We start from the raw sequence: 13,246 nt of genomic DNA, 5'->3' as shown, positions 1-13,246 counted from the left end.
TCACCTCGATGCACCCAGACCAAGTGCCGGGCCCCCAGTAGAAGAGGAGGGCGGCCACGAGGGGCTTGTGCAAAGTGCTAAGCAAGCTCTGGGGGGTTCCACAGTCAGCCTGGGACCTATTCCCTGGAGGAGGTGGCAGCAGCAGGTGCTGAGATAAAAGCAATGGGCTTGGGAAAGGAGGGATGGGAGGGGTGGGAGCAGAGAGAACACAGGAAGCAGCTGAGTCACAGAGGCTAAAGGGGTCTCCTAAGGCAGCATGGAATTCGTGGGGCCAAGCAGTGGTTCCTGGAGTCCACAGGCCTCAGAATCTCCAGGGGATTCAAAACTATAGATTTCCAACCCTCCCTCCCAGGGTGGGATTCTGACTCGGTGGGGTGGGGAGGGGAGCCTGGAAAATCCATACTATCCCCCTGGTGCCCAGGCAAGGCTGAGCGGGCCTTCCTGAGGCAGGGTCCCAGGCCTATGAGAAGGAAGCAGGGCAGCCCCAGGGCCCCCACAGAGGGCGGGGTGGGGGAGGCGGCAGTCCAAGGCGTCCGAGCCGCACACAGAAGTCATCTCTGGGTGATGGAAGGGCCTGGACAAGCAGCCCCATCCTACAGGCTGGGGACCTACAGGCTGGATATGATGGATCCCAGCCCTGCCACTTCCCGGCCCTGGGTCCCCAGCCCCTTCGCATTGCCAAATAGGATAATAATAGTACCTACCTCGTGGGAAGTTAGGAGGTGTCTCTGAGATAATGCAGACAAAGTGCTCTGGCCCAGAGCCCAGCACATAGTAAGTGCTCGATAAATAGCTGCAAATTATTATGACTGCAAAGTCCTCCATCGCGGGTCTCTGGCATCCAGACTCTCAGAGACGGCCTCTGGCCACCCTCCCTTGGTCAGACCTCAGACCGCCTGGCCTGCTCCTTCTGGGAAATTCCTGGCCTGCCTAGAGGGGTAGCCAGAGGCCGGGCCCTCAGGAGACCCCAGCATCAGCACAGACTCCTACCTTCTGTCCTGGCCTTCACCCCGCACCCCACCCCACCCCACCCCCGGGATTCCCACTTCGGTGGGAACCAAAGTCTTAGCCAAATAAGCTCTAAACTCATAAGACAACAGAGTAATTAGGTGTGTGAATGATTACTATTGTTCTGATTTTATTTTTATAGAAAAGATGAAAAGAAGTGAGCCAACAGGAGAATTTCAGCAATGTAAGGAAAAGTATTCCGTTAACTTTCTGGATTATGAGCAAGGTCTTGGGCCCCTGGTCAGCCTATTCTAGACGATGCGAGGGTGGCCCACTACCCTTCCACCCGCCCAGGCCTGCTTCCAGCCCTTGGGAAGTTCTCGACCCTTCCTGAAGCCTCTTTCCCCTTCTGGGAAGTGGGGACAAGCAAGGTCCCTGTGCCATTCTGCTGCAAGTGAGGCTGCCCACTGGAGCTTCAGTGTCCTTGATCAGGGATGGAGGAGGAGGAGGAATAGGTGGAAGGAAGAGCAGGGATGTTCCCCTGGCTGAGAATCACGCATTCATTCATTCATTCATTCGTGCTCCTGTAGGTCCACGGGGCTAAACACACAATAACAAACACGCTGGCATCACACGGAGGCCTCTGGTGAGTGACAGAGTGCCAGGGGACAGAAGGTGGAACAGACATTCAGGTGGTGAGAACAGCATAAGCAAAGGAATAGAATCTGAGGTTTGGGGCCTGTGTGGACCACATCTCAGAGCTCTGTTAGGCTAAAGCATGGGCTCCAGCAGGGCCACTCTACACTAAGGCCCAGGCCAAGGTCAAGGGGAGTCCCTGGGAGGAGAAGAGGTTAGAGAGGAGAGAGGCAGGCTCAGAGGTGTGGAGGGAAGGAGACACCCGCCATTCCCCCTCCCCTCCTCCCTGTGGCTGCTTACTCAGGGTAGTCTCTCGCCCACCCTCAACCTATCCAGTGCCCTCCAACAAGCCCTCCGCAGCTCCAGAATCAGGGGGCCGCTCCCCAAGTCTATCTGACCAACAGCTCCTGGGGACTTTCCTCCTTGTTCTACTGTTATTTATTAAGCACCTACTGAATGCCTGGGTGCTGTACCGGCTCCCATGGTGAGACTGTTAAACTGTTGGCAGCTTGAAATCAGTCCTGCTGGGAAGATTTACACCACGGAAACTGGCCAGCACTGCTCATCGGCGAGCCAGCAGACCACTGCCCCCCCCGCCCAAGAAATGGGTGCTGCTGCTGCTGCTGCTGCTAAGTTGCTTCAGTCGTGTCCGACTCTGTGCAACCCCAGAGACGGCAGCCCACCAGGCTCCACCGTCCCTGGGATTCTCCAGGAAGAACACTGGAGTGGGTTGCCATTTCCTTCTCCAATGCATGAAAGTGAAAAGTGAAAGTGAAGTCACTCAGTCGAGCCCGTCTCCCAGCGACCCCCATGGACTGCAGCCCACCAGGCTCCTCCGTCCATGGGATTTTCCAGGCAAGAGTACTGGAGTAGGGTGCCATTGCCTTCTCCAAGAAATGGGTACAGAGAGGCAGGACCCAGCCCATGGGGACTCACAGACAGAGGGGAAGACAACAAGAAAGTGGACCACACATCGACTGTGGCAGGCTAGGCGAATAGGGAGACTCATTCTAGAAGTGGGGCAGCGAACGCCCACTGGAAACTGAACGGAGCTCTTCAAAGAGCAATAGTGTGCATCTCCCCCACTTTAGAGACGAGGAAACTGAGGCACAGGGAGACAGAGTCACTAGCCTACTGTCATGTGTAAGAAGTGACGGGATCAGAGTCCGAACCTGGGCCACTGGATCTGAAATTCTTGCTCTTTCTGCACTTGACTGCCTCATGGCACAATTATCGAGACTGCTCCCTACCTGCCAGCAGCCAGCACAGAGCTAGGCAGACCATGGGTATCTGTGCCCATGTGCCCAGGGGTATCTGCTGCCCAACTCAATTTGAATCTCTGGTGGGCAAGGCCTCTGTCCTCTCCACCAGGCTGCCTGGGAAAGCGCCCCTCGCAGGAGGACATCATGCTGTTGGCCAGAATATCTGAAGAAACTTCTGGAAGGGAGCCCTGATCCCATGTGGTAGACTAGAGAGCTGGGAAGGGGTGTACCGTGCGGTGGCATGGAGAACGAAAATTGGCCTTGGGGAGCAGAGCAGAGTCCCCTGCTCGACCTGGCCAGGGGCCAGAAGGTGGTGGGTGTCTACACAGGCAAAAGGAGGCTGTCCATGCAGACCACCCTGCCTGGGTCACACTTCACTGCTACTTTTGTCTCCTCCGAGGAGGACAGGGACACTCAGCTCCCCCAAGCCTCAGCTTCCTCCTGGTCACAACCACCATGAAGTGGACATGACCTGCCAGCTGGTATCAGCGTCCCTGTTACACAGGTGAAAATACCCATGGAGCTGCCAGCTGTTTCCTAGGTGCTTCTCAGGTGCTGGGCATACCTGTACATGTAGACACAGCATCTCATGCAGTCCTTGCCACAACTCAGTGAAGGAATCTCCCCATTTGTCAGACATGGAAACTGAGGTTCAGAAGGCTGTCCGGCCGAGGTGGTCCGGCTATCTCAGTGAAAGTGATCAGCAATGTCAAGCAGCCCTGACCACATCAAGGGCGCTAGGCAGACCTGCAGCAGGGGGTCAGCTGGGCCAGCCAGTGCCATCCCAGCCAGTCTCCTTGCTGTCCTCATGCCAGCTCCCTGGGGTGGCCCACCACCTCGCCTCCACCTGGCCTTCCTTTTCCTCCAGCCTCGCCTCCCCTCTCTTCAGTGGCTTCTCATGTCAGCCCCTAGCAGGGCTTTGGCTGTCCCCCACCTCCAGCTCTCGCATACACTCAGCACATGTTGGAGCCTTGCCTTATCCATCCCTCTGCCCAGAATACCCTTCCCACTTTCTCTCCCAAGCAAATCCTTCTAGCTTCCTTTTATGTCTTTCAGCAAGTTCTCTCTCCCCGGGGGGTGGGGGGGAGGGCGGTGCTGGGGGCCCCTTTTTCAAACTTTCCCAGGAGCCTGTGTCTATCTCTTCAGCTGGCAGAAACATTGATAACCCTGCAGAATGGTCAGCTCCGCCCGGTGAGGCACTGGGGGGAGTGGGGTGGGGTGGGGGGAGGAACTTGTCTTACTCTTCCTTCCATCCCCAGGCTTGGCCCATTGCCTGGATTTTTAGTAACTGCCCGGGAGGTGACACAAGTCTTCCCCATCGAGGCAGATCTGGGCTGGTGGCCCAGGAGTGGAGTGCTATGTGGACCCAGAGAGAGCCGGGCTTGGGGACCAGAGAGAGAACTCACTGGGGCAGTGGTCCTGCCCACCTCTAGGAAGTCTCCTGGAGCCTAGAGTCACCCGACCTCAGGTCACTAGGGCTGGCTGAGACCCATCTCTGCCTCTCTGGCACTCCAGCTCAGGCACAGACCCCCCTCCCCAATACAACCCAGGTGCAGTCCCCTCCCCACCCCCGGTTCCAGAACCCACTATTTGCAGATATTTATAGCACCCTCCCCCAGCCAGGTTCCCTCCCCCGCCCTGGGGAGTGCGGTGGAAAGAGCGGGAGCCCCCCCACCAGAAAGGGTTGGGGTTCTTTCTCCACCTCCCTCGGTCTGATCCCGGCCTCCGCATCCGCCCAGCACCCCGACAGCGCCAGGGCCTCGGCCGCGGCCGCGCCGCAGCCCGGGGTCGGGGGGTAGGGGAAGGCGGGAGCCGAGGCCTCCCACCCCCAGCCTCGCGGCGCGCGGGAGGTTTGTCAGGGGCGCGGTGCACAAAGCCTAGCTCAAACCCAGCGCCTCGGGGACGCCCCCTGCCCAGGCCGGGGGTCAGGGGAGTGGGGGGGTCGAGGGAATGAGGCTTTGCCCTCCCGGGCCACAGAAAGCTCAGCTGAGCAGCCAGGTTGGGGGAGGGGGTGCCAGAGCTGAGTAGCCGCCCCAGCATCCGCCCCCCATCTCGGCCCCCACCCAGAACCCCCAGCCTGGTGTTCCCGCCCCCGCCCCCAAAGGTCACGCTCGGGGATGGGGGCTGTGGGAGCTGTGACTGGGGCGGGGGGCACAGCGAGCGCGGAGGAGGAGGCGCAGGGCCAGGAGTGCCGGGGTGCGGGGGGCTGCGACGCGGGCCCCCAGGACACCAGGGTCAACTCACCCATCGCCCGCCGGGTCTCAGCGGCGGCGGCAGCAGCAGCGGCGGCGGCGGCTCCGCGGCCCCCGGGGCCCCCGGCGGGGAGATGCTGGCGTTCGCCGCAACCTCTCGCCCCATCCCGGGCTCCGGCGGCGGCGGCTGCGGCGGGCGCCCGGCATCGCAGGCAGCGCGGCCCCGGCCCGGCCCTGATCCCCGCCCCGCCGCCCCCGCCCCCACCTCCAACCCGTCCCACGGGCCCGGCGCGGCCGCCTGTCTGCACCCGGGGGCCGCGGCGGGGACCCGGCGAGCGGACCCCGGCGGGGGAGGGCCCCACGGGAGGCAGGCGGGGGGTGCGGAGGCGAGGCCCGAGCGCGGCGCGTAGAGGGGCAGCTCCCGCCGGGCTCGGGCGGCTCCGGCCCCCGCCCCGCCCCCACCGGCGCCCCCTTCCCTCCGCCGCCAGCCGGGCTCCGCTCGCCGCGCGGGGCCGGGGACGCCTAGGACCGCAGTCTCAGGCCGCCGCTGCTCTGCGCCTCCCGCGTGTGCGATCAAATGTGTGTGTGTGTGTGTGTGCGCGCGCGCGCGCGCGCCCAGGCGCGCGAGATCCTGCCTGTGACCGTGCGTGCGCCAACCCACGGCCCGGTGCGTCCTGTGCGGTTGTGTGTGTGTGTGTGTGTGTGTGTGTAGGAGATGAGAGGCGGAGCGGGTCAGAGTGTGTGCGTGTCTGGCATGTGCATGCGTCTGCGTGTCCGATTCTGTTGTGCGTGGATGCATGTGTCTGTTTTGCCGTATGTATGGGTCTGGGTGACCCAGGCGTGTACCCGAGTCTGTTCCTGTGTGTACATGGGCGTGGATCCCAGCCGCTGTGCCTGCGTGTACCTGGATAGTGTTTGCGTGCACACATCTGTGACCATGCAGAGAGCCGTCTGGGTCTTGTGTTGTCTGGGTGCCTGGTCCTGGGCGGCTGTGATGATGTGTATACGCTGCTGTGACCGTGTGCAAAGGGCCTGGTATTGTGTTGTATGTATCGCTGCGGGCCTGTGACCACTTCTACACGTCTGTGTGTTTGTAAAGATCGCCGATGTACACTGGCCTGTGGGCCTTGGGCCTTGGGCCTTGTCCCGCCTGTATCCTTCTGACCCCTCCATCCAGGCATATGACCCATGCAATTCTGCGCTCCCTCTATTCCAGGCCTGGCCCACTGACTCCCGGTGGAGGACTTTGCTCCCCACCCCCACCCCATACCCCTCGGCGGGCACTCAAAGCCCAATGGTCCTGCCCACCTCCTGCGTCTCCTCTTCTGGTGCACAACCAGCAGCGGTTCTCCGAGCGCCCACCATTTCACACCTTGTCTCCTCATGCTTGTGCACGGGGCTCGAGGCGGCCTCCGCGTCCTTCCCGCCATTCCAGGGCCGTGGGCTTCCGCTTCCGCTCATGTGAGCCCCGCTAGCAATCACTTCCGCCTATGTGTGTAAGCGGGTGTAGGTATGCAGCAGCCTCGCTGTGGACCAGCGGCGACGGCACCGGGAGGGCAGTGAGCTGCCTGCAGGCTAGGCACCCACAAGGTTCTCAAGAGCAGCCCCAAGGGCCTTTGGAGCCCTCTCCTGCTGTTCTTCCTGGTTCAGGTGCTCCTCGCCTACCTTTGTCGATTCTTGCTAAGCAGCCAGTCAATCTTCTCCAACATTTACTTGAGCAGGACACTCTCCTCCCTGAACACCTGATGGCTCCCACTTGCTTTCAGCTTAAGCTCAGTTCTTGAGAAGAAAAGGAGGCCTTCGTGACATAGACCCTCTGCTATTTACCTCTGCTGGTTAGTACCCTCTAAGCCCAAAATGAGCAAACTATTGTCTGCAAGGGCGATATAGTAAATATTTTAGGCTTTGTTGCTCATAGGGTCTCTGTCTCAACTACTCTACTCTGCCATTGTGGCATAAAATCAACCATAGATATTGTGTACAGGAATGAGTATGACTGTGTTCTAAGAAAACTTTATTTAGGGACACTCAAGGTAAACCATTATTCTTTTGATTTTTTACTCCAACCACTTGGAAATGTAAAAACCATTCCTAGCTGGCACTACTCTTAAAAAAAAAAAAAAAAAGAAACTTTAGTCAATCAGTCTTGTCCAACTCTTTATGACCCCATGGACTGTACCAGGCTACTCTGTCCTTCGGATTTCCCAGGCCAGAATAGTGGAGTGGGTCACCATGCCCTCCTCCAGGGGATTTTCTTGACCCAGAGATCAAATGCGAGTCTCCTGCACTGCAGGCAGATTCTTTACCCTCTGAGCCATCAGGGAAGCCACACTATGCCTTATGTATCATCTGCATGACTCACCTGCTTCAGTTACTCTGTCACTAGCTCCCCCACCCAGATCCCAACTATTCTACCCTGAAAATATGTCTTGAGACTTCTCTGTTGGTTCATTGGCTAAGACTCTGTGTTCCGAATGCAGGGGCCCGAGGTTCGATTCCAGGTCAGGGAACTAGATTCCACATTTCACAAATGAGTTCTCATGCTGCAACTAAAGATCCCACATGCTGCAACTAAGACCAGGGGAAGTCAAATAGATAAAGTGCATTGCAACAAGTGACAATTAAGTAATGTTAAAAAAAAATGTCAGCCTTCGCTTCTCCCCCACTTGCCTTGCTAGCAGACTCTCTGCCCTTGTTGCTCAACCCCTACAGAATCCTCACTACTGTTCACACACACTCACCTCCACCTTGCCGTGGCCATCACTCCACCTCTACCTGGGGATTCCTGCCATCTGGAAAGGACCCTCTTAGAGACACTTTTCCTTGCCCAGCCATGTTCCGCAGGAGAATCTTCTCCCACGGCCTCCTGCAGCACTGTGGACATCCCTCGGCCCAAAAGAGAAGCCCTGTTGCAGGTCTGGCTCCCCCAGCGAACTTCTCCAGAAACCTGGATGCTGGCCCAGCACCAAGCTGGGCACAAAATATCACATCCCTCACTTTTCACAGCTCCCAGCAAAGGGGAGGAGGTGAAGTGACGTGCCCGGGCTCAAGTTCAGGTTTATGGGGCTTTCTCAGTCTTCACTCTCTTTGCCAGGATGCTCCTGGCAGGTGGTCCATAGCCTTCATCTGTCACCTAATGTGTGCTCTTTCTGCCTCTGACAAACGTTGGCGCCCCACAAGACCACAAGCCCCACAATTCCAAATCAAGCCCTGAGCCACAAATATGCCTTTTGTCCTTTGAAATCATTTAACTGATTTGGGTGGGTAGAGAATAATTTCACACAGTACAAATCTGAAAATTATTGAAGGGTGGCCAGTGGAAAGGAAGCTTCCTAGCCCCAGCCCAGGCCTCCCAGATCCCCTCTATGTAAGGATTTTACCCTTGTGACACTTTTTTTTAATGCAGCTCATTTGGTGTGAAGCCATTTTGCTGTGACCTAAAAACTAATTCATCACACTTGTAGCTTGACTCCTTTTTGTTTTTTTTTTTTAACGATGTGCAAAATAGATGTGGTCATCTATCATTGAGCCCCCCAGGCCCTCCCTGTGGGGCCGAGTGAGAGATAAGGGTGTGGGCAGATCACTGCGTGGTGGTAACTGGGTTCAGGAACCAGAGACATCTGGCTTCAGTCTGAGTTTTTGTGTCGATGACTTAAACCTCAGTTTCCTCGTTTGTAAAATGGGAATAAGGAAGTTTCCTTCATAAGGCCACTCAGAGGGGCTTCCCTGATGTCTCAGTGGTAAAGCGTCCTCCTGCCAATGCACGAGACACAGGTTCAATCTCTGGTGCAGGAAGGTTCCCGCATGCTGTGGAGCAGCTAAGCCCGTGCTCCACAACTATTGCACCTTTGCTCTAGAGCCTGGGAGCCACAACTACCAAAGCATGATCCAAAACAAGACATGCCACCAGTGAGAAGCCCGCATAACCCAGAGCAGCCCCGGCTTGCCGCAATTAGAGAAAGCCTATGTGCAGCAACGAAGACCAAACACAACCAAAAATAATAAATAAAAATTAATTTTTAAAAAAGATCACGCATGCTGCAATGAATATCAAAGATCCCACATGCTGCAATTAAAACCTAGTGCAGCCAAATAAATAAATAAAAGAGACCTGGGCTCTAATCAGCTTCTCTACCTGTTATAATCATGTCACTGCACTAAGCCTCCATTTCCTCATCCAGAAAATGGGAATGATTGCTGCCCAGTCATCACATTGATATCAGTGGAACCTGGATAGTTCCATCCTCTCCCTCCCACTTGCTCACTTCCTCTCCTGTCTCCACACCATCAAAGGGGGTGTTGGGGAGGCAGAGGCTTGGAAAGTGCTCCTCCCTCCCCACCCTTCCCTTGGGGCCAGGCCACCTGACAAGGAGGCTGTGGGAGCCTGGAGCTGAGAGAGGTCTGGGTACAAGATTATCTACCCCAAGACAGGTGTCACCTTACAGATCTGCTGTCCTCTTTCACCTGGGGCCTGTTTGGCTCTGGGAACAATTGCTAGGTCTGTTATCCCTTTTGGCAGCTGCTGCCTGACCAGTGGGAGCTATGTTCCCCTTCTCCTTCACTTGGCCCTGGGTCTCCAGGTGAGAAGTCCCCTGAGCCGTGATGAGGCCCAAACACCTGCCCTGCCAAGGCTCCTCAGGGGCCAGGAGCCTGGTGATGCCATAGGCAGTATGAGCTGGCTCAAAGCTATGGCTTAGGGAATTCCCTGGCTGTCTGGTGGTTGGGACTGATCCTGCAAGCCTCACAGTGGTGCAGCCAAAGAAAAAAGAAGCTTCAGCTTATTCATCTGTGTAATGGGCATGAGATGGCCGCCTGAGAGCATGTGGGTTAGCAGCAGGAGCAGGATATTAGTCCCCTTCCTTCCTCGTCACCTGCCACATGAAGTCACCGGACTGGCTCTCCTACCCTCCCCTACATGCACTCCATTCATTCATTCATTCATTCATTACTGAGCCCATCTCCCAAGCACACAGCAAGCAGCTCTCTGAAATGCTTGCAGTTTCTCCAGCCTGCCCAGAGAGCCTCTCTGAAAAAACTCCTACTCATCCTTCAAGACCCAACCCACATAACCCCTAACCCTGAAAGCCACTCTGGTTTCCAGAGGCCTTGCTCATGCCTGATTTGTAGAGTTTCCACCTCAAGGCCTCTGGTGGTACGGACTCTGCCTGCAATGCCCTCCCCAGCCTCATCTCTAAGTATTTATTCCACCCATCCAGTCCTCCAGGGTGAGGTTACAAATGCCTCCTCTCCATGGAATCTTCTCTGACTTCCCCTTCCTGAAGTTCACCTTCATGGCCCACTATGGGTGTCCAGGGCCCTCTTAGGCCCCTCAGCACTTCCTGTCTGATGTTCTGACCTCCATGACTGGCCTCCTGGTGAGCTCTTAGGGCATAAACATGAGATGGGTCACCCTGCTCAGTTCAGGGGGACAGAGAGCTCCACGGCAGGGAGTCTAGTCTTGTCTGGGCCAAATGCTGCTGGTTAGAACCTCTCTGCCTGGATGACTTTGGATAAGTCCCCTTTCTCTCTGCAAACCTCAGTTTCCATACTTGTCAAGAGGAGGGGATAGATTAGACCTGGGAGGTCAGGGGGTCCAGGAGTCTTCTAAAATTTCCTGTGGCATGGTGTGTGTTTGTGAGTGTGCACACATGTGGGTGAACATGGGTATGGGTATACCCGCACGTGGATGTGATTTTGTGCTTGCGCGTGTGAATGTGTATGAGCACATGTGGCTTGTGGACGTGTGCGTGCACACCTGTGTGCTTTTGTGGGAGCGGGCCCATGGCTGTTATTGGGTCCTCAAAGGATTGGGGGCCAGCTGAGGCCCTTCAGAGGCCCCTCCCCCAATTCTCCCATGCTCCTCCCACAGCAGAGGGTCCTGGGGCTCCCCAGTTGCCTCTCACCCCTCCATGGCTCTCACCTGCATTCTTTTTTGTTTTAAATAGCCGTTGTTGCTTTATTTATTTATTTTTAGCTGCTCCTAGATCCCCGACCAGGGATCGACCCTGTGCACCCCCGAAGTGAAAGCGCAGAGTCTAAACCACGAGACCACCAAGGAAGTCCTTCACCTGCATGCTTGCCATAGCTTTGCTCCTGGTGCGTCTGCTCCACCCTATAGAGCAGTCAGTGCATTTCTAGAAAGCAACAAGGCAGATCCAGCGCTCAAATCCTGCTATGGCTCCCATCTCACCCAGCATGAGGCCAGAGTCCTTCAGGAGCCGCAAGGGCCCGCCTGGTCTGGCCTGCTGCCCGCCTCCACCCCCCGCCCCATCCCCCTCCATGCTCCCTGAACTCATCTACCTCCTTGGGGCGGGCTGTTCTCTCCTCTGGAGTTCTCTCCTCCAGATGCTCTTCCCCAGATACCACATGGCTCCTCCCCCTCCCAGTCTCGGTGCAAACTCAGGGCCTTCCCAAGCACCCTCTTTAGGTGCAGGCTTCCGGATCACTCTGCCTTCTCTTCTTTATTCTTAGAACTTTTCACCTTCAACATACTAGGTAATTTCCTGTGTCTTGTCCTTTTGCTTGTCTCCCCTACTAGACATAACCCTTAGCAGGGCAGTGATATTTGTCCTGACCCCGCTGTCGGTTCTTCAGTACCCACAAGCCTGGCACATAACAGCGGCTGGGTAATCTCTGTTCATAGGAAGGAAGCCTCCTCCCTGCCCCCCACTGAATGTGTTGAGGGTCACCCCTGAAATTTCCCAGGTAGCGCCATTGGTAAATAACCCGCCTGCAAAGCAGGAGACACAAGAGACATGGGTTTGATCCCTGGGTAGGGAAGATCCCCTGGGGAGGAAATGACCATCCACTCCAGTATTCTTGCCTGGAAAATCCCATGGACAGAGGAGCCCGGAAGGCTACAGTCCATGGGGTCAGAAAAGAGTAGGACATGACTGAGCATGCATGCATGCATTATCTGTAAGTGTCTTTTGTGTGGGCCTTGAAGACTGCTGGGAGCCTAGAGAGAGAAGTGCCACCCTTCTGGGTGAGGGAAGACCTTCGGACTGGAAGAATCCCCCCACTGGGGCCAAGGCTGCTGTGTGGTTGTAAACCGAGGTGATCCAGCAGCCCAGTCACATCTTGTGCCATGAACCGCACACTTAGCTGGATCCTGGCAACCTCTCGTAGAAACTCGGGAGCCCGTTCCCTCTCCACCACGTTTGCCTTCCCTGGAGACCCCCAAGCCTTGCACACTGGATCCCCCATCGAGGAAACTGATTGATAGAGCCCCCCCGACAGCTGAGAGCACAGCCAGGACACAAGCCCAGAGCCAGGGCTCCAGTGACCAGGGGCTAGGTCCCTCCCTGAGTCCTCTCCTCCTCACAGCTGACCCCATCCAGAGAGGAAGGTGAGCACGTGGGGCAGGGGGAGTGCAAGGTTACATCCGTTCACAGATTGAGCACCTACTGTACATCAGGCCCTGGGCTAGAGCAGTCAGACTCATCCCTGACCCCAGGAGAAGCAGGGCCAGTGGGGTGCCGAGACAGCCACAGGCCCCCGGCGGCTGGGAAGGTAGAGGCAGCATCTCAGCCAGGCCTCGAAGGCTGGGGCAGATTTGGAGATGGGCATCCAGTACAAGGCTAGGCAGGGAAGGGACTAGTTACAGCCAGAAAGCGTGCAGGGGACAGGCAGGGAGTGAGTCAGCCCGAGGGTCTCCACAAGCTCCAAAGACACCAGAGACGCTGAACACTGGGCTAAGTCACCAGCTGAGCTAGGAACACCCCCTATGGCAGATGGCAGCCCAGGAGGGTGGCCTGCTGGAGGGAGGCCCTGGGGCTGGGTCCCCCAGGGCACAGCTCTGGGTCACATCAGTGGTCCTACCAGCAGAGAGAGGTTCACAACCACACCTGCGTGCTTATGCCTGGCACCTGCTTGGAGCAGGGCACGCCCACCAGGAGACTTCCCATTCTAGTGCCACTTACACATACACGCTCAGCCTTGGACACAGAGCCCCATGGACACACCCCTTGTACACTCACAGAGGACACACACCCTGCAACCCTCAAAACCCTACTGGGTGCTCCCCACAAACTCACATGACAACATTCCTTCCAGCCTCAGCCGGGAGGGCAGGACTGGGCTGGGCCCACCCGGAGCCCCCTCCGGCCTGTAGCTGCTGCTCCCATCCGCGCCCCCAGCACCTACCCTGGCAAAGGTGACTCGAAACTCCAGAAACAGAGGTGGGGGCACCAGCCCACCTTGCTGACT

The 13,246-nt window shown here is 57.0% G+C and overlaps 1 protein-coding gene across 2 annotated transcripts in view; it reads right to left on the bottom strand.

The window, feature by feature from the left end:
• MGAT3 (beta-1,4-mannosyl-glycoprotein 4-beta-N-acetylglucosaminyltransferase) overlaps nt 1–6,498 on the bottom strand; it is a 32,055-nt gene extending 25,557 nt beyond the window's left edge. The window contains exon 1 of one of the 2 annotated variants that reach the window (XM_086402919.1): nt 6,347–6,498. In XM_086402919.1, the coding sequence (XP_086259045.1) occupies nt 6,347–6,468 (122 nt within the window). In that variant the 5' untranslated portion in view covers nt 6,469–6,498. Of the gene's footprint in view, nt 1–5,090; nt 5,229–6,346 lie in introns of those variants that run through there. The other variant, XM_086402920.1, reaches the window with a different exon arrangement.
• Between the last annotated feature and the right edge of the window lie 6,748 nt (nt 6,499–13,246).

The sequence above is a fragment of the Bos grunniens genome, chromosome 5 (genome assembly GCF_055505025.1).
Source record: "Bos grunniens cultivar Pamir isolate PY7600 chromosome 5, Bosgru_T2T1.0, whole genome shotgun sequence".
In the NCBI taxonomy this organism is placed as follows: Eukaryota; Metazoa; Chordata; class Mammalia; order Artiodactyla; family Bovidae; genus Bos; species Bos grunniens.
Note: the sequence above shows the minus strand (reverse complement) of the source record. Positions and strands in the feature narration are given on the sequence as shown.